The following is a 20,621-nucleotide window of genomic DNA, read 5'->3' as shown; positions in this document are numbered from 1 at the left end:
GAGAGAATTAGATTTGGGTGGGGTTTTACTTCAAAGTGAGATCTATATTGCAGTGTAAAAATAAAGCAGCCAGTATTTTCCCTGCACAGAAACAAAATTACTCACCCAAATCTAATTCTCTCTGCACATGTTACATCTGCCCCCCCCCCTGCAGTGCACATGGTTTTGTCCATCTAAGAAGGATTTTGTCAGAAAGAATGAACCAAAATAAGGCCCTAAGTCCGAGGACTGGGGTTTTGTACCACTGGGATAGCAGTTGTAAACACTGGTTGGCTGAGATATATGAAGGTGCTGACAAGGGTTATATTACCATCCTGGTCGGTCTGGAAGGTGTTTGTTTGTCCAGACAATGGAATCACAGTCCAGAGTGTGCCCTGTGAAGGCAGGGGCTCAAACTCTCCACTTAGATGTAGTATGTCCTTTATGGAAACTGGAAGAATTAGGGATCAAGCAGATACCCCAATGGATGGAACTCCAGATTTCTCCAGGGAGGATGTCTGTGAGTGGGAAGGTCTGTGTACCGTGGTTTCGAAGAAAAATCATGGACCAATATTTGGATGGATCCCGTTAGGGAGGTGAGAGGTGTCAGTCGCCAAATCTCAGCAGCACAGGTGAGGGTATTTGGAAAGCTCAACGCGTTTCCCCAGATCTGACCTCCGGCTTCTTCAGGAGCAAGTGCAGCCAGCGCAGGCACAACTCCTTTGTTTTTACCATTGTACTTTTTAGGGCTTGACCGCCCTGTGCCAGCCGCTGTTGATTTGCGCACCACACACACCTTTCCATCGCTCAAAGATATGTTGGGACTCAAAGGGTTAACCCAGGAGGAATTGGTAGAAGTATACATTTCCTTCTGTTTTGTATACGTTATTGTGACAGATGTAGAAGGTAATCTAAGGCTGTAATATCATAAAACTGCAGATCATACAGCTCCAGCAAATCATTTTCAACAGATGGGATAAAATTACACTTTTACAGTAACCGGGAACCCCCCTGCTGCCGAATCCCCCTCAGTAGCCTGCCAGGAGGTGTGTTCGCTAACACACCCCTTCGCATGCTTTCACTACCAGGAGGAATCATTCGATGGTCACCGGCGTATGGCCTTCGGAAAATAAGTCTGATCTGACTTTTATTTCCTTGTCACATATGCTGAAGACGGGTGGGTGCTGATATCATGTGAAGTCAGTGGCCTGCCACCATAGGCAACGGCACGCCTGCATTCCCATGGGAACGCCCAGTGTTTTCACGGGGATACCCAAAAAACATGTCATTCCTATGGGCGATCCCCGTTTCTGCCACCGAATGGCCCGGTGAGTGTCTACCTCGCCAAAGCCATTTGTTGCCTGGGTCTGTACATGCGCAAATACGAGCTTGCGCATGCACAGACCCCCAGCCATCGGAACGGGGCTGAATTCAGACCGTTTTCAGTGTTGAAGAATGTGGCCCAATATGTGGGTAACAGGCTGCTTCTCTGAACTTTCAACTTTAGGCTTGCCCGAATTTTCTTATCGGTTTCCTGGATAAATATTACAATTATCTGGCCAATCCACCAATATTGGGTATGGCGAATCCTTCAGTGACTGATGAAGATATATCAGTGTGAGAAGAGACATATAAAAATATAAATGATGTAATTAACCCATACTTACCTACTCTGCCAGAAGGTGCTGGAGACTCCATTTTTGGGGGGAAGTCTATAGCAAACCTAAAACAGTGGGTAATCCTCCAGCATTCCACCTGCATCCTAGGGAAGCAGATAGGATAAACAGATATAGCCAGGAATTGTGGGTCCTCGAAGAGGGAGTGAGGCTTAAATATCACAAATTGTCTAATAACACGACGACTTGGCCCCGCCCCTGTTGCATCACCTTTATGGCTTCTTCCAGAGAGGTTTTTTAAAAGGTAGGCAAGTATGAATTAACCTAGAAACTGCATGTTTGTGGCCATTGGTAAATAGATGGGCTTTCCCATTGACAAAAAATAGGACATATATTTACATTTGTCCATGAAAGCATATTAATTCTACTAATTCTACTTCACACGCAAATACTTTACAGAAGACAACATATGAATATTCTCCTAAGGACAGTACTGCATTTTTAAACCTACTGTACATGACAATCCATGTTTTTGCTTCTTATAATTAATAAATGGCATGTATTATTGCCCACTAATCTTTCTATTCATTTCTACTTTAGTTACCATACAGTCCACATCTGGCAATTACTTTAAAGGATTTCTCCTTGAGGCTCGATCGTTGGGAGGTGACAGGATTACTGGAAGCTTTTCCACCACAGATGGCAATGCTCAAACACTGACATGCAGTGCGGGAGCCGTAAGTTAATTACTTATTGTAAATAGATGGGATGGTTTGCTTATTTTTACTATTATATTATGTAGTATGGTACTTGTTTCCTAGCACAGCGCCCCCGATGTCCATCGTAGGGCATTTGATCGCATTGCATGCCATATAGCCGCATACGATGCATGCAATGCGTTTTTAAATTGTACAAGCACCCTGATGGGTGCTTACAATGTTAAATACACCCCCACGCCAACCCCACTATCAACGCAAACCAGAAGCGCAAACCCAAAGCATGGCAAACGCAGCAAGCCCGCGAGGGGCGGCGTTACGCGTCCTCCGACCTTTTCATACCCCCACTATCCACGTCGGCGTGGAGTTGACTTTAGATAGTCAACTCCATGCTTCACGGAGGCCGAAGCATGCGAGCGCAGCGAGCCCCGCGAGGGGACGCGTATTACTTTTCATGTATTACACGTCCCCTCGCGGGGCTCGTGGCTCAGGGTACTTGTACAATCAAAAATCGTATACCATCGCATCGTATGCCATTGTATGGCATACGATGCGATATTTTATTGTACAATATCGCGTCGCATCGCTTACCATCGTATACCATATTAAGTGTTATGGTATACGATGCGATGGGTGCCGTGCTAGGAAACAAGTACCTGTAGTATCAATTTTACCTACAGTATGTGGCAGTATAAAACAATTGATTTTATTTTTATTATTCATGCAAAGATTTTAAAGAGCTGTGCTAAATTACTGCTGGTTAATATATAGTTAAAGGATAGTGATGGAATAATTGTGCACCCTAATCTTCGGATTACATGCGCACAGGCACAGAAGCTTATCACCTTATTCATCGTAGACGCCATCTATCCTATGTTTCCGTGGCAACCTAGTTCACAAAATAAAAGTAGAGGAAACGCTTTTTAGACACAGGTCAGGTAAAACAATTAAAACAATGTGGAAACATTACACAATCCTATAAATCTATATGTTTTTTTGTTGTTGTTAGTCCGTGCAATTAACCTTGGTTTACTTTATGTGGACTGCCAAGATTGAAGCCTCTGTGGTACAGTATATGTGCAAGTAGTGCAGCACCACATGAAATGTATAACATTACATAACTGTAGTATGCTGAAGCCAGAGATAAGGATTTTATGTTCATGATTTACAGTAGATGGTGTCAGTTAGGGTCTGTAAGGGATTCACACAATGGGCCGGATTCTGGTTCACTCGCAAAAACAAAATTCTCTCTCTACTGGACAAAACCACGTGCACTGCAGGCGGGGGGGGGGGGGGGGGGGGGGGGTTTGGCAGATGTAATGCGGTTTACTGTGATATAGACACAAAAAAACATGAAAAACACATGTGGGTGATGACTATGCCCATGTCGACCTTAAGCTTGTGTTTATCCTCTGTCAATGTTGGCCTATGGTATGTCAACCATTGCAAGGTGTCGACCTAGTCACTGTTGACCATTAGGGGTTGACTGTCTCTTATACCGTAAGCTAATCCCTTACAAGGCATGGTTTTGCTTTAACCCTTTGCAGTCCAATTTTTTGCAATTCAAACAGTCTGGTTTATTTAATTGTTTAAATTAATTGTATTTTTTTTTTTAAATTCACAAATGGTCTACATTGAATGTTGAACAATGTTAATGTTCTTATTTTAAAGTGGCTCACCATTGGTTCTGATACTAGCGCTAGGGCTGTTGAGCCTGACTAGACCTTGGACCTGAAAGGGTTAAGAAAATGTCCAAATGTGGCCAGTATCCCGCATCTCCAGTGTACTCGGATGCTATTACATGTGCCGCATGTCTGATGGTAACGTTTTAGGTCTAATGACCCATAACAAGGCAATAAGAATACTTGCTGCCTGACAACGGGTTATTTAATCCAAAACTTCAGACATGGGCTAAGTGTTAGTTTGGTACTTGTGTATTATCTGGGCGCCCAATATTTTCATCGCAGGGCAAAATATTGCGTCGCATCGCATCGCATGCAGTCATATCGCATGCGACGCGACGCGATTGGACCTGATTTTCAATTGTACAGGCACCCTGATGCCTGATTCCAATGTTAAATGCACCCCCAGACCCAATTTTTAATTGTACACCCACCCTGATGGGTAATTACTATGTTAAATGGCCCCCCATTGTTAACGCCACCCCACTATCACTGCCAACCTGAAGCGTGGCGTTGATTTTATATAGTGTGGCGAGTCACTGAGCCTGAAGCGTGGCGAGCCCCGCGGATTACTTCACATATATTCCGCTGCGCTCGCCACGCTTCGGCCGCGGTGGCTCGCTGCACTCGCCACACTATATAAAGTCAACTCCACACCGACGTGGATAGTGGGGGTATAAAAAGGTCGGAGGACGCATACCGCCGCCCCTCGCGGGCTGGCTGCGCTCGCCACGCTTCGGGTTGGCGTTGATACTGGGGTGGCGTTAACAATGGGGGGGGGGGGGGGGGCATTTCACATAGTAATCAACCATCAGGGTGGGTGTACAATAAAAAAATCCGGTCTGGGGATGCATTTAACATTGGAATACGGCTGCGAATGGCTGGGCAAATACGACAGGAAAATATACTTTATTTTCCTGTCGTATTTGCAGGCTCCAGTGTAAAAAAAATTGGTTTAATAAATAAATAAAAAAAACAGCGTGGGGTCCCCCCGTCATCGCATCACACCTGCAATGGCGGGTGCAAACTTTGATGTTTTAAAAAAAAATGCAAGTTTGAATGCAATTCACACACTACTACATGTGCGATTTTTGGAGTGTCTGTAAGCTTCCACGGACGATATCTCCTAATATAATCCATTCAGGAGGCTGCTGGATGATAGCACCAGCGGTGTAGCTAGGCGCCATGGTGCCCGGAGCAATGTCATATTTCACGCCCCCCCCCCCTTCCCCGGTAATGAATTGGGGGCGTGGCTAACATGTGTTGGCATGTCACATTTTAAAAGAAAAAAATTAAAAAACACAGTAACGGAATCTGCTGCGCTATATATGACACTGTAACCTAATCTGCTGCGCTATATAAGACACTGTAACAGAATCTGCTGTGCTATATAAGACACTGTAACGGAATCTGCTGCGCTATATAAGACGCTATAACGGAATCTGCTGCGCTATATAAGATGCTGTAACGGAATCTGCTGCGCTATATAAGAAACTGTAACGGAATCTGCTGCGCTATATAAGACACTGTAAAGGAATCTGCTGCGCTATATAAGACGCTGTAACGGAATCTGCTGCGCTATATAAGACTCTGTAACGGAATCTGCTGCACTATATAAGACGCTGTAACGGAATCTGCTGCGCTATATAAGACACTGTAACGGAATCTGCTGCGCTATATAACATGCCGACAGGTGTAAATAAATATGTATACATATAAAGATAAATACAGCACAGCAGGCCAGGGCAGCAGCAGAAGCCATAGAGATTCACTCTTCCACCCCACCCCACCCCCCCCCCCCAACATTCTTTAGCTGTAAAAAAAAAAAATCCACCTTGAATAATGGGATGTTAAAGAGGCACGGGCAGGCGGCAGCAAAACACCTTCTCCTCCTCCAGGCTACAGCCAGCGCTTGGGAAGGCTGATGACACTGCTGTAGCCAGGGAGGAGGGAGGGAGTCAGAGGTGACTCTGGGAGTGGGAGGAGTCTGTAGTGTGCTGCTACGCTGCGCTGGAAGCCGGACCGAGCAGCAGCAGCAATTCAGACAGAGGCCCTTATTCAGATCTGTGCGGCCGGAGCCGCACACGGTGCTCCGGCCGCACAAACCAATCCCCGCCCACGATACGGATCGCCACGGCCGTCCGTACACGGACGGCTGGCGATCCGCAAGAAAATGGTGGGGCGTACGCCTCCACCATGGTGGGAGCTGCCCCCTGCATTCGATGGTCGGCGACCATCGAAGGCAGGGCCGCACGCCCCACCAGGTCCCGCAAGCTGAGACCACACGGACAATCGTCCGTGTGATAGCTTGTATGGGGCTGAGAGCTGACATCCGGCGACGTCAGCTTCCCGCCCCCATCACTGGCGTCATACCCTCATTAGCATGCATACGCCCCGCGTTTGCATGGGAACGCCCATGAAACGCGGGGCGTATGCATAGGGAAATGAGGGTATGAAGCCCCTCACGCCCCTATACGCCCCCTTTGCGGCGGACGAACTACGTCTGCGGCGAATTGGGCTGCACATGCGCAGATTGACCTCTGCGCATGTGCAGACTGAAAACATCGGCGGTACGGCCGCACGCGGGCCGTACCGCACGATTCAGAATAAGGGCCAGAGAGAGGAGGACACAGGTCGGAGTGTCACTGTCAGCCCGCCGCCCGGCCCCACCACCCCGTGACGCTTGGCTGCAAGGCCTGTGCTAGCAGGGCAGGAGCCGGGCAGGGCAGCCGCCGGCGCTGCGCATGCTGCCCGGCGTGACACTTGTAGTGCAGGCATTATTTGCAGAGGGGGGGGTGGGCCGGCAGCGCCATTCGGCCAATCGGCGCCCGGAGCATGAGCTACGGTGGCTCCGCCCTCCCTACGCCTCTGGATAGCACAAGCACAGGTAACAGACAGAAGGGAGAAAGGCAAGAGCCTCTCCTCTTCTAACCCTTCCCACTCCTTGCTGCTGGAATCTGCTGCTGCAGACAGCAGACTGCGGTTATTGGGCATGACTCTGGTTCACTTGCAAAAGAAAATGATCTTTCTAATGGACAAAACCATGTGCACTGCAGGTGGGGCAGATGTAACATGTGCAAAGAGTTAGATTTTGGTCAGCTATTTTATTTTTTGCAGGGTAAATTGGCTGCTTTCTTTTTACACTGCCATATAGATATCAGTTTGAAGTACAAACCCCACCCAACTCTAACTCTCTCTCTGCACATGTTACATCTGCCCCACCTGCAGTGCACATAGTTTTGTCCATTAAAGAGAGAATTTGCTTATGCGAGTGAACCAGAATCAGGGACAATGGCCCTTGTTCAGATCTGATTGCAGTACAAAATTGTTCTCAAAATGGGCAAAACCATGTGCACTGCAGGTGGGGCAGATGTAACATGTATAGAAAGAGTTAGATTTGTGTGAGTTATTTTGTTTCTGTGCAGGGTAAATACTGGCTGCATTATTTTTACACTGCAATTTAGATTTTGGTTTCAACATACCCCACCCAAATTAAACTCTCTTTGCGCATGTTACATTTGCCCCACCTGCAGTGCACATGGTTTTGCCCATTTTGAGAACAAATTTGTACTGCAATCAGATCTGAATAAGGGCCAATGTGCGTGCGGGGGGTTGCAGGCACAGTGGAGTATGGAGTATAATATAGCAGCAGGAGCCAAAACATACCTGGGTCTCCATACCCCTCCCTCCTCACGTATGCCTCTCTGCCCCCTCTTTATCTGTATCTCTGTGTCTCTCTTCTTATGCCTCTGCCTCCTTCCCAACTTGTGCCTCTGCCCCATATGCACCTGTGCTTATGCCCACTCCACACCTATGTCACTTCTTATTTTACCACCTGTGCCTCTGCTCTTATACACCTTTACCTTCCTGCATCCTGGGGCTGGATTAAGGCTTGGAGGGGCCTAGGAAAAAGGGAGCTGTATATTAGACAAAATGCTCACTATCTGGAGTTAATACATGATTGGTGTCTCCTTGGTTCATGTTGGGAGGTATGGGGGGGATGCTCTAACATCCGCGCCCCCTTACCGCAGCACATCGCCCCCCATCATCTACATACTGTAATTATCACATATGCTCTAACATATGCGATAATTATGGCAAAGGACAGCTCTTGAGTTAAGAGATGTCCTTTGCGGTAAGAGACAGCAGCTCCCGGCAGCTCCCCCCTCCCTCCTTTACCTGGCGCTGCTGCTGCTGCGCCAGGCTCTCCTCCTCCCTGCACCCGAAAGAGGATCATAGTGCAGGGAGGAGGAGGTCACAGGTCCGGGCAGCACAGCAATGTGCTGCCCGGACACAGGTGAGGGGGGGCGAGACGGGGTGGCGGGGGTCACTGCGGGGTGGGTCACGGTAGAAGCCCATAGGCTTTTACAGGGCATCAACCCGGCGGGGATGCTTAGAGCATCCCAAAATGCGGTAAAAACTCCGATAAGGATTAGAGAATCTCCCCCATGGACTATGTACAGTTTAATAAATTGAAACCACTGGAGTATAGTTTAGAGCAGAGAAGGAAAAGGGGGGACATGATATAAACTTTCAAATATATCAAGAGTACAGGTGGGAGACATTTTTCACAGGAAGAGGAACAACAGAACACGAGGACATGCACTGAAACTAGAGAGAGGAAGATTCAGGGGACATTTGAGAAAAAATTACTTCACAGAAATGGTAGTGGATCAGTGGTGGTAGAGGCAAATACAGTAGTACAATTTAACATGCTTGGGATAGGCATATTGATATCCTTACAAAAAAAATAAGGATCAAATATGGTTTGAGGTAACATGTTTAAAAAAAAGGGGCAGACTTGATGGGCCAAGTGGTTCTTATATGCCATCAAATTCTATGTAACTCCCAGGGGCGGGCCATGACCAAGCGGGGCTCGGGGTACAGTATCCTCTGCTTTCCTCCCTTAATCTGGCTGTGCTTCATCCCCAATTGATTTCTCCTCCCCCCCCCCCATCATCTGTGCCTTGATCCTTCACCACCTTTGTCTTTACCCCCTTCACCACTTGTGCCTCCACCCTTCTCGCAACCTGTGCCTCTGCCCTCCATCATCAACTGTGAAGCCACTCGTAAAGCAGAGTTTCTCACAGCAGCAGCACAGCAGCAATGCATGAAGGATCAAGTGTAGGGGCTTGTAGCCTATGGAGTACAGTGATATAAGGTGAGATGTACTAAGCCTGGAAAAAGTGATAAAATGAAGAATGATAAACCACCAACCAACTGGTGGTTTATCACTCTCCATTTTATCACTTTCAAGCTTAATACATCTGGCCCATAGTACTGGGATGTACTGTAGTGTTGTAAGGTAGTATAATAATACTAGGTGTAGTGGCATTGGACACAAGTGGTCACTGTTTTCAATCTACAAATGCATCTGAGTCATACTGTGCATGCTTTCTGATGGTAAGCGCACAGCAGTAGCGCACACAGGGGGGGGGGTTTCTGAGTACCCATAAACGCCCCCAGGAGTCTAAGGACCCTAGGCTGAAAGCTGAAGGTCCCCTCTTTCCAAGAGTACAAGAATTTTAAAAATCGGCCCTTGGGAACCGGAGATATCTGACTTCAAAGCAGTGGTCCCTATCCAAGCCTGTTAATTGCTCTTCCCAGTCAGATATTTCAGGTTCTGTCTGACTTAGTGTTTTTCTGAGGATACTGTATATTCCAAAAGCTGGGACTCTCTCCCTTTGATGGACACTAGTAGCTTGTCTCTACTGTTCCCAGAACCAGAGATATCAGCCTTCCAGCAGCTGGTTACTGCTCCAGCTCCACACACCTGGTATGTAGTTTTATATTATCGTTAGCAGATTGCTCTGCCTCCTGAACTCTGATCCCCTAGTCCCTAATACCATTTGGTAGGTGGGAATCTCTAGTTTTCAATTCCATTAAAATCTACGAAATCTATTTCCGGGAACTGGAGATATCTGCAGTCAAGCAAGCTGTCCTCCCACCAGAAAATTATGAATAATAAGCCCACTCCCCTATACACCCCTCCTCTGCGTATTAAACATCCTCTACCACCCTGGAAGTTATGTATCAGGGCCCCTTCTTTCAGCCCAATGCCCTCTTCTCCCACCATCTGTGCAATAAAGGGATAATTAGTGGAAATTACTGATCCAGGCCCTACATGCTGAGCGGTTGATACAATACCCCCTACCCCCTTCAAATGATTTTGGTCTTGTGAAACTGGGCCGTTTGGTTCCAGAGAAATCTGCCCTCAAAAAACATGAACAGCCATTTACATTTCAGAAATGAAAAAAATTGGTTTACCCGTAATATCTCTGGAACCAATGAACCCATATAGACCAGTCTGGTATCAGATTGAAATCCCAGCGATTTGGGTTAGATTGAGATCAACCTAGAGCTTCTGTGATGCCGGAGGGGGGACTGGCAGCCGTTGGAACCGGGTGGGGGTCAGAAATAGGGGATTCCATGTTATCCTATGGGGAAAACGTTCCAGGTTTGCCTGGCGGTATCTCCGGTTCCCGGGGGGCTAGCGATATTTATTCCTCAATCTACTTGTCTAAGTGATTTTGATCTTGTTTTGTGTGAGTTTTCTAAATTTCAAAAGTAAAATTAGCAAAAAAAAAAAAGTAGATATTTACTAAAATGAAAGCACAAGATCTGCTGAAACTAAAACATTGTATTTTCTCCTATGCAGAACACAGCTGTCAGCCATAAAAATAGTAATTTGAAATCATCAGTCACTGCTTCATGGACAGCTCCTGAAGGGGAAGGACCTGTGCGCTTCCGGTATGTATGTTTTTGCCTAATATGATATTATATATATATTTATTTCCTTAGCTCATCCCCCTCCCCCATCAGTGCCCCCCCCCCCCTCCCCCATCAGTACCCTCCCCCATCAGTGCAGGACACTGATGTCTGCGGTTGAGACAATGATGAAAAAAGTGAAAATCAGGACAGTTGGGAAATATGCATCACAAGTTGTAGAGAACTAAAACTAAAGTTGATTAGGTTTGTAGGTGAAGTGTTTAAATTGGACAGAGCCAGAGCAGTTGGGTGCTTGGTCGTTCAGCTGGTTGGAGGAAAGTTGGGCTGATGTGCCCGCTTAAGTTATATAAATATGGCACGAGGAAAGTTTTAAAGGGGCCCACACACATTTTGTACTAGCTTTCATTGCATACGATGCGCTACAACAGCGTGTGTTTTGAACTAGGGGCCTAATTCACTAGGCTGCATATACTCGCAGCCTAGCGAACAGGTCAGCGCTGCCCGCTGCCCCACCGAATGCCTTTCCCCCTCCCCGCCACCCAAGCGCCCTCGCTAGCATGTGAGGGGATGTGTACAAGAACATAGCTTTTATTACTGTCAGAGATTGCCAAATATGGGGCTGGCATGTGTCATGTGATGTCATTTGCCCGCACCAAGCAGGCTCATGGGGATGCCCATAAAATGCTGGGCATTCCCATGATCCCGCCCCCTTCCCTGACCTGCCCATAAGAACGCCTCTGCGAGTGGGACACTCACCAAAGGAGTTTGCCCAGGGGGTCTGCACATGCATATATACGCGCATCGGAAAGCTCGTAAAATTCTGACCCATATGAACAGAGAGAGAATTAGATTTGGGTGGGGTTTTACTTCAAAGTGAGATCTATATTGCAGTGTAAAAATAAATCAGTCGATTTATCGCCGGGGCACACTCCCATCACTGGCAATATGGTCACCAGCGACCATATTCCCAGCGATGTCAGCCCCTATCGCCCCCGTGTGTACACAGCTTAAGTTAAAACAGGGTGTATAAAAGAATGTGACCACAATAAGACTAATTAAAAAAATAATCTAATAAACAATATCCACTAAACATTGGCACTCACCTTTCCTATTTTTGGGGTGCCCTATGGCTTGTGACCAAATTGTTAAATGACCCACCATACCCAATTTTTCATTGTATACCCACCCTGATGGGTAATTTGTATGTGAAATGCCCCCCCATTGCCACCCCACGATGAACGCCAACCCGAAGCGTGGCGAGCGCAGCGCGCCCGCGAGGGGCGGCGGTACGCGTCCTCCGACCTTTTCATACCCCCACTATCCACGTCGGCTTGGAGTTGATTTTATATAATGTGGCGAGCGTAATACCTGTGTAATACCTGCGCTCGCCACGCCTCGGGCTCGGTGGCTCGCTGCGCTCGCCACATTATATAAAATCAACTCCACGCCGACGTGGATAGTGGGGGTATGAAAAGGTCGGAGGAGGCGTACCTCTGCCCCTCGCCACACTTCGGGTTGGCGTTCATCGTGGGGTGGCGTTAACAATGGGGGGGCATTTCACCCATCAGGTTGGTTATGCAATGAAAATTGGGGTCTGGGGGCCATTTAACATTGGGTCCAATGTAAAATCGGGTCTGAGGGACCATTTTACATTGGTTATAATGTAAAAATCGGGTCGGTTGCATGCGATGCGATCGACCCGTTTTTTTCGGACCCGATGGATACAATTAAAATCGCTGGCGCCTTGCTAGGAAACAAGTAACTTTTATTTATATGGTGCTCTTTCTCCAATAGGACTCAAGGTGCTTAACAGATGAGTAAAGAGGAAAGTCTTGAGTCTGTTTTTAAAGCATTCTAGAGTGGGGGCCTTTCAAACTGTGGAGTAGATTTATTAAGCCAGGTGAAGTGATAATGTGTCTGTTTTTTATCACTGGCCAATCATCCTGTCATTTTTCAAACCAAGCCTGTAACTTTACAGTTAGGAGCTGATTGGCCGGTGATAAAAACCAGACAATTTATCACTTCACCGAACTTAATAAATCTGCCCCTGTGTGAGGAAGTGAGTTCCATAAAGTTGGAGCCACATGGCGAAAAGCTTAACCTTCAAATGAATTATGGGAGATCCTAGATACTGCTAAAAGTCCTTCATCTACAGATCGCAGTAATTGGGTGGGACAGAATGGAATCAGAAGCTGCTTCAGGTACCTTGGGCCATGGTCATGTAGGGCTTTGAAGCTCAGTAAGTTGATCTTGAAAATGATTTGCCATTTTATGGGTTTTAATACAGAAAACAATTTACTGGAAACCACTTTCTTTTTTTTCAGAGCAACTGTTTTGAGTAGTTACTCCTCCTTCTGGACTGGAGTGCAGAGTGACATCATATTTACAGTAAGTATGTTTATACAGTAATATATGGCCCAGTTGGCATGGCATGTTCTACGTGAAATGAAATTGCATAAAAATGTGATTCGTACTGTGTAAGTCAAAATCTAATTGCAATATTCTACTTACAGATGCATCAGATGTCCAATACCACATGTGGTTCTCAGAAGTATTGCCTTTCCAGTCCCGAGAATTGCAGTCCCAGTGATAGGAATTGTCTGTTTATGTCAGCAGTTCCCTCTTCCGATGGCTACGTATTTGAAATGAGTGGTGCAACATCAGGATACGTGGCCATTGGATTCTCAAATGATACAAAAATGGTAAGCAAGTAATCTTATTTAATTTTGTTGATCTAAAGGTATATTATATACACATGGATCCTGATTCCAGTTTCTTTCATCCTCCGCGCGTTCACACAAGGGCGATCGATGTTTGTGCCCTGCACATAATAGGTTATGCGCATGTACAAGGCTTCTGTGCGAGCGCCATCACCAACCTACACTGTTGGCGTGGCGCTTGCATGGAGGGGTGGGATGGGGGCAGTGCTCCAACATGAGAACTCCCAGCATTTCATCCCCATGCAAATGCTGGGTGTTCCCATGTAAATGCAGCTGTGACATGGTGTGCCAGTGGCAGGTATCTGACGCCTGCCATGTCTCCGGTCCAGAGCCCACAAATACAGTTGTGCTCATTGGTTTGCATACCCGAGCAGAATTTGTGATTTTCTGACCATTTGTCAAAGAATATAAATGATAACTCACAAACTTTTTTTTTCAATAATGGTTAGTGGGTGGGTGAAGCCATTTACTGATTTTGAAATCATAATGACAACAGAAACTACCCAAATGACCCTGATCAAAAGTTTACATACCCCAGTTCTTAATACGTGTAATGCCCCCTTTAACATCAATGACAGCTTGAAGTCTTTTGTGGAAGTTGTGGATGAGGCTTTTTATTTTCTCACATGGTAAAGCTGCCCATTCTTCTTGGCAAAGAGCCTTCAGTTCCTGTAAATTATTGGGCTGTCTTGTTTGAACTGAAACTTTGAGATCTCCACAGAGTGGCTCAATGATATTGAGGTCAGGAGACTGAATGACAGGTCGACTTGGCCTTGTGTTTTGGATTATTGTCATGTTGGAACGTCCAAGTACGTCCTATGCACAGCTTCCGTGCTGTTGAGTGCACATTTTCCTCCATTATTTTCTGATTACATGCTGCATTCATCTTGCCATTAATTTTGACCAAGTTTCCAGTGCCTTTGTAGCTCACACATCCCCAAAACATCAGCGATCCACCTCCGTGTTTTACAGTAGGAATGGTGTACCTTTCATTAGGCCTTGTTGACTCCTCTCCAAATGTAACGTTTATGGTTGTGGCCAAAAAGTTACATTTTGGTCTCATTACTCCAAATGACTTTATTCCAGAAGTTTTAAAGGCTTGACTCTGTGCTGTTTGGAGTATTGTAATCGGAATGCTGTGTGGCATTTGTGTAATAATGGCTTTCTTCTGGTGACTCAACCATGCAGCCCATTTTTCTTCAGATGCCTCCTTATTGTGCATCTTGAAACAACCACACCCCTTTTTTTCAGAGTCCTGTATTTTAGCTGAAGTTATTTGTGGATATTTCTTATCATCCTGAACAATTTTCCTGGCAGTTGTGGCTGAAATTTTTGTTGGTCTACCTGAACGTGATTTGGTTTCCACAGAATCCCTCATTTTTCACTTCTTAATTTGAGTTTGAACACTGCTTACTGACATTCTCAATTGCTTAGATATCTTTTCATATCCCTTTCCTGTTTTATACAGTTCAATATACCTTTTTTCCGCAGATCCTTTGACTTCCTTTGACTTCCGCAGATTCTTTGCTTTCCCCATGACTCAGAATCCAGACACGTCAGTGCAGCACTGGATGAAAAATGCAAGGGTCTCTCACAGGGGCGGGCTGGGCCGGGGGGCAGAGTGCCATATGCCCCCCGGGCCGCTTACCCACCCACTGGCTGCGGGCCGTGCTGCGGCTGGATCAGCTTCTCCAGCCCTCCTGCACTGGCCGCGGCTTACAGAACACGGCCGCGGCTACAGGAAAATGGCCGCCGGCCCCCTGCACTGAGGACATGTTCTCAGTGCAGGAGGCCGGCGGCCATTTTCCTGTAGCCGCGGCCGTGTTCTGGAAGCCGCGGCCAGCGCAGGAGGGCTGGAGAAGCTGATCCAGCCGCAGCACGGCCCGCAGCTAGCGAGTGGGTAAGCGCTCTCTCCCCCCCCCCCCCCCCCCCCTCCCTCACCCCAGCATATGTGTTTCTGTCACTGTGGGGGGCATATCTGGCACTGTGTGGGGGCATATCTGGCACTGTGTGGGGGCATATCTGGCACTGTGTGGGGGCATATCTGGCACTGTGTGGGGGCATATGTGTATCTGGCACTGTGGGGGGCATATCTGGCACTGTGGGGGCATATATGTATTTGGCACTGTGGGGGCATATGTGTATCTGGCACAGTGGGGCATATGTGTATTTGGCACTGTGGGGGCATATGTGTATCTGGCACTGTGGGGGCATATGTGTATTTGGCACTGTGGGGGCATATGTGTATTTGGCACTGTGGGGGCATATGTGTATCTGGCACTGTGGGGCATATGTGTATTTGGCACTGTGGGGGCATATCTGGCACTGTGGGGGCATATGTGTATCTGGCACTGTGGGGGCATATGTGTATCTGGCACTGTGGGGACATATGTGTATCTGGCACTGTGGGGGCATATGTGTCTGGCACTGTGGGGGCATATGTGTATTTGGCACTGTGGGGGCATATGTGTATTTGGCACTGTGGGGGCATATGTGTCTCTGGCACTGTGGGGGCATATGTGTCTCTGGCACTGTGGGGGCATATCTGGCACTGTGGGGGCATATGTGTCTTTGGCACTGTGGGGGAATATGTGTCTCTGGCACTGAGGGGGCATATGTGTCTCTGGCACTGTGGGGGCATATGTGTCTCTGGCACTGTGGGGGCATATGTGTCTTTGGCACTGTGGGGGAATATGTGTCTCTGGCACTGTGGGGGCATATGTGTCTCTGGCACTGTGGGGGCATATGTGTCTCTGGCACTCTGGGGGCATATCTGGCACTGTGGAGGAATATGCGTATTTGGCACTGTGGCAGAATATCTGGCACTGTGGCGGCATTTGTGTCTGGCACTGTGGGGGCATATGTGTATTTGGTACTGTGTCGGAATATCTTGCACTGTGGGGGCATATCTGGCACTGTAGACATCACATTGTGCGGTGTAATGGGCATCATGGTATGGGGCGTAATGGACATTACGGTGTGGGGAGCATTGGGTAATTGTCATCACAGTATGGGGTGTAATGGGCATCAAGGTGTGCAGCATAATGTGTAATTAGCATCACAGTGTGCGGTGTATTGAGTAATTAGCATCGCAGTGTTTGGGCGTAATGTGTAACTGGCATCATGGTGTTCAGCATAATGTGTAATTGGCATTACGGCATGTGGCTTTATGTGTAATGGGTATTACAAGGTTCGCTAAAATGTGCAATCTGCAGGTACACAATACAATCATGGTACAGGCAACGCCCCTTATGATAGGCCACGCCCCTAATTTTTCGGCGCGCCTGCGGCGCGCAAAAGCATTCCTTCCGACGGTGACTTGGCTGATTATGGGCCAGTGCTCTGGACTTGCCCCCTAGGCTAAAAGTTGCCAGCCAGCCCCTGGTCTCTCAGGAGACCAGAAACTCACTGACCTTTTAAACACACATATACTAATTACAAGCAAACAGATCACAGGTGAGGATGGTTGCCTTTAGTAGCCATTCAAACCCGTTTGTGTCAACTTGTGTGCATGTTATCAGGTCAAAATCTCCAGGATATGTAAACTTTTGATCAGGGTAATTTTGGTAGTTTATTTTGTCATTGTGATTTAAAAAGAGTAAACACAGTTGTTTGACAATAAATGGCTTCACCTAACCACTGCCCATGAGTGAAAAAAAAGTTTGTGAGTTATCATTCATTTTCTCTGACAAATGGCCAGAAAATAACAAATTCTGCGAGGGTATGTAAACTTATGAGCACAACTGTATAATTAAATAAAAGTCAGTCTCCATTGGTGAGGGGATATATGATATGGCGGCGGGCAAATATCGGGCACACATAGGCATAGTCAGAATTGTCTTTACTGCACAGTAGGGAAGCCAAGCCTGTGGGCATTTTTTCAATTCCGGGATTGAAAAAATGCTCAATCTGTGATTCCTGGGATCCCTGGATTGTCTTCCTTAATAAAAGGAATGTGCGGGTGCGGCCAGGAGCCAGGCAGGCAGGTGGTGAGGCCAGGAACTGGGAGGGTGTGTGGTGCAGCCAGGAGCAGGGGTGGATTGGCCATTAAAGTCACCAGGAGGTTTCCCGGGAGGCCGGCCAACCCTGAGGCCGAAAGCTTCAGGTGACTCTGAATAACTGAATCCCAGTAAACAAGGGGCTGGTCACCGCATCAGCTAGAGGAGGCCAGCCGGAGAGGAGGCCAGCTGCATGGGGCGCCGCACAGCTCCTCTCACTGTTGCAATTGCTCCAGGAGAACAGGTCCTCCCCTGCCGCATATAAACAAACCTATTGTGGGGACAGGGGAGAAGGAAGGATGGAGTTGGCAGCTGCTGCCGGGCCCGGAAGTGCAGGGACAGGATGGAAGACCTATCATGTGCTGCTGCTTTTGGGAGTGCAGGGCGGAGGGGAGACACGGAGGAGTTGCTTGGAGAAGCAGAGTGAGGAGGTAAGCCGCAGAGCTGCTGAATGCAGGGTCAGGGATAAAAAGAGCTGCCCCTAGTGTGGAGATGTGGGGGGCATGGAGGTGTCGGTAGAGGGGAGGAGCCAGGTGGGACCCGCAGAGTAGCCACTGATAGGAGCGGGACAGGGGAGTTTCATGGATTGACAGAACTACCTGCCTATAGTGGAGTGTGGGCACAGGCAGCTGCCATTAGCAGGGGGAGATGGGCTGCCGGAGCCTGGTCCTGGAGTGATGCAGCATGGAGAGGCTGCGGTGAGAGGGCCTGTGCTGTGCGGGTCATGCAGAAAACAGGAGAGGGTCAGTGCTCCCATGGTCTGCCCCTTCTCCAGCCCAGTGTCTCCCACCCTGCCAGATCAGTATCTCCCTGTCTTCCCTCCCCAACCAGCACACTGCTGTCCACCCAAAAAGTTCACTGACTCACCAGCCTATGAGTGTCTCTCTTCTTCCCACTCCCACTAGCCCACTTTCCCTTCGGTTTGATCGGCTTCCAGCTCAAAGCCGCCCAGTGTGTATGGCCCGGCGATGAGCGCTGCTGCATGCTCCCGCAACATTGCCGGGAAAGCCGTTCACCTGCTGGTTATACCAGCAGATGAGTGGCTTTCAGGACGGCTTTGCATAGCGCTCTGCTATGCAACGCCGTCCTCCCTTCCTCCGTCGGCGCCGGGCAGGGGGAAAGCCGCTCAGTGTATATGCACTGAGCGGCTTTCCCCACAGCGATGATTGTCATCATCACTGTCCATACAAGCTGGGCATAGTCGCCCAGTGTGTTTTGCTACTTTGTAGCAAAAGCTACTCAGACTGTTCATCTGATACATTTCAACCTTTCTGATGGAGATAGTTTGTTCCTTTGTAGTAGTTTGTTACATAAGGACAAGGACAAAGACCAGATCATGTCTGGAGCAAACTCAGTTATATTTATTTCAGTAAAAGGGAAATATGGGCACCAACGCGCACCAACCAAATAGGTTATAAGAGACACCCAATTATACTTATACTTCTGTTTTAGGGCATTTTACTTAACCCCTTCATGACAGAGCCAGTTTGTGCCTTCATGACAGAGCCCTTTTTTTCAAATCTGACATGTCTCACTTAAGTGGGGATAACTTTTTTTTGCTTTTACTTATCCCAGTGATTTTGAGATTGTTTTTTCGTGACACATTGTACTTCAAGTTAGTGGTAAATTTTGGTCGATACAGTCTGTGTTTTTTTGTGAAAAATACCAAAATATCGTGAAAAAATGGAAAATTTAGCAATATGCAAAATGTCACATTTTCTGCTTGTGAGACAAATAATCATACCACTCAAAATAGTTAATAACTAACAAAGACCATATGTCTACTTTATGTAGCAATCATTATTTCAACTTCCTTTTCATTTTTTTGGACACTAGGAGGCTTCAAATATGACTAGCAAATTCTCAAATTTTCAAGAAAATTTCAAACACTGATTTTTTTAGGGACCAGTTCAGTTCTGATCTGACTTTGAGGGACTTGTATGTGAGACACCCCCATAAATGATGCCATTTCAAAAACTGCACCCCTCACAGTATTCAAAACAGCAGTTTGGAAGTTTGTTAACCCTTTAGGTGTTTCACAGGAATTAAAACAAAGTGTAGGTGAAATTTCAAAATTTCTTTTTTTTTGCAGAGTTTCAATTTAAATACATTTTTCTAACGAATACAGTAGATTTTACTAGAGAAATGTGACTAAAAATTGATTCCCCCAATTCTTTTGTTTTCAAAAATATCCTATATGTGGCCCTAGTGTGCACGTTGACCAAACCACAGGCTTCATAATAGAAGGAGCACCTACTTGATTTTGGAGCCTCCTTTTTATGAGATTTTTTTTTAGGCACCATGTAGGTTTCTAGGCACCATAAGTGCTAAAAGTTAGGAACCTCCCCCACAAGTCACCCCATTTTGCAATCTACACCCCTCAGGGAATTCATCTAGGGGTATAGTGTACATTTCAAACCCCCAGGGGTTTCACCAATTTTGGTACAACTGGGATGTGAAAATGGAAAATTACATTTTTTTACACAAACATGCAGTTCTGGCTCAAAATTTTTCATTTTCACAAGGAATGAAGGAGACAAAGCACCCCAAAATCTGTGCCCCAATTTCTCCCGAGTACGGCAATGCCTCACATGTGACCAAAACATACCAGTTGGGCGCATGGCAGGACTCAGAAGGGAAGGAGTGATTTTTGGATTTGGCAGCACAGATTTTGGTGGAATGAATGGTGGGTGCCATGTTGCATTAGCAAGACTCCCAAAGCACCAATACAGTGGAACCCCCCCACAAGTCACCCCATTTTGCAAAGTACACCCCTCAGGGAATTCATCTAGGGGTATAGTGTACATTTCAAACCCCCAGGGGTTTCACCAATTTTGATACAACTGGGCAGTGAAAATGAAAAATTACATTTTTTTACACAAAAATGCAGTTCTGGCTCAAAATTTTTCATTTTCACAAGGAATGAAGGAGACAAAGCACCCCAAAATCTGTGCCCCAATTTCTCCCGAGTACGGCAATGCCTCACATGTGACAAAAAAATACCAGTTGGGCGCATGGCAGGACTCAGAAGGGAAGGAGTGATTTTTGGATTTTGCAGCACAGATTTTGGTGGAATAAATGGTGGGTGCTATGTTGCACCAATACAGTGGAACCCCCCCCACAAGTCACCCCATTTTGCAAAGTACACCCCTCAGGGAATTCATCTAGGGGTATAGTGTAC

General features: G+C 47.0%; 1 protein-coding gene across 1 annotated transcript in view; it reads left to right on the top strand.

The window, feature by feature from the left end:
* Window positions 1-20,621, top strand: part of LOC146027268 (ferric reductase 1-like) — an 83,785-nt gene that overhangs the window by 1,701 nt on the left and 61,463 nt on the right. Inside the window, exons 2-5 of the mRNA XM_083158208.1 lie at window positions 2,196-2,332; window positions 10,652-10,743; window positions 13,047-13,110; window positions 13,236-13,424. Of these exons, the coding sequence (XP_083014334.1) occupies window positions 2,196-2,332; window positions 10,652-10,743; window positions 13,047-13,110; window positions 13,236-13,424 (482 nt within the window). The remainder of the gene's footprint in view (window positions 1-2,195; window positions 2,333-10,651; window positions 10,744-13,046; window positions 13,111-13,235; window positions 13,425-20,621) is intronic.

Source organism: Crinia signifera, chromosome 8 (genome assembly GCF_055691185.1).
Source record: "Crinia signifera chromosome 8, ASM5569118v1, whole genome shotgun sequence".
Taxonomy (NCBI): domain Eukaryota; kingdom Metazoa; phylum Chordata; class Amphibia; order Anura; family Myobatrachidae; genus Crinia; species Crinia signifera.
This window is presented reverse-complemented; position numbering and strand designations above follow the sequence as displayed.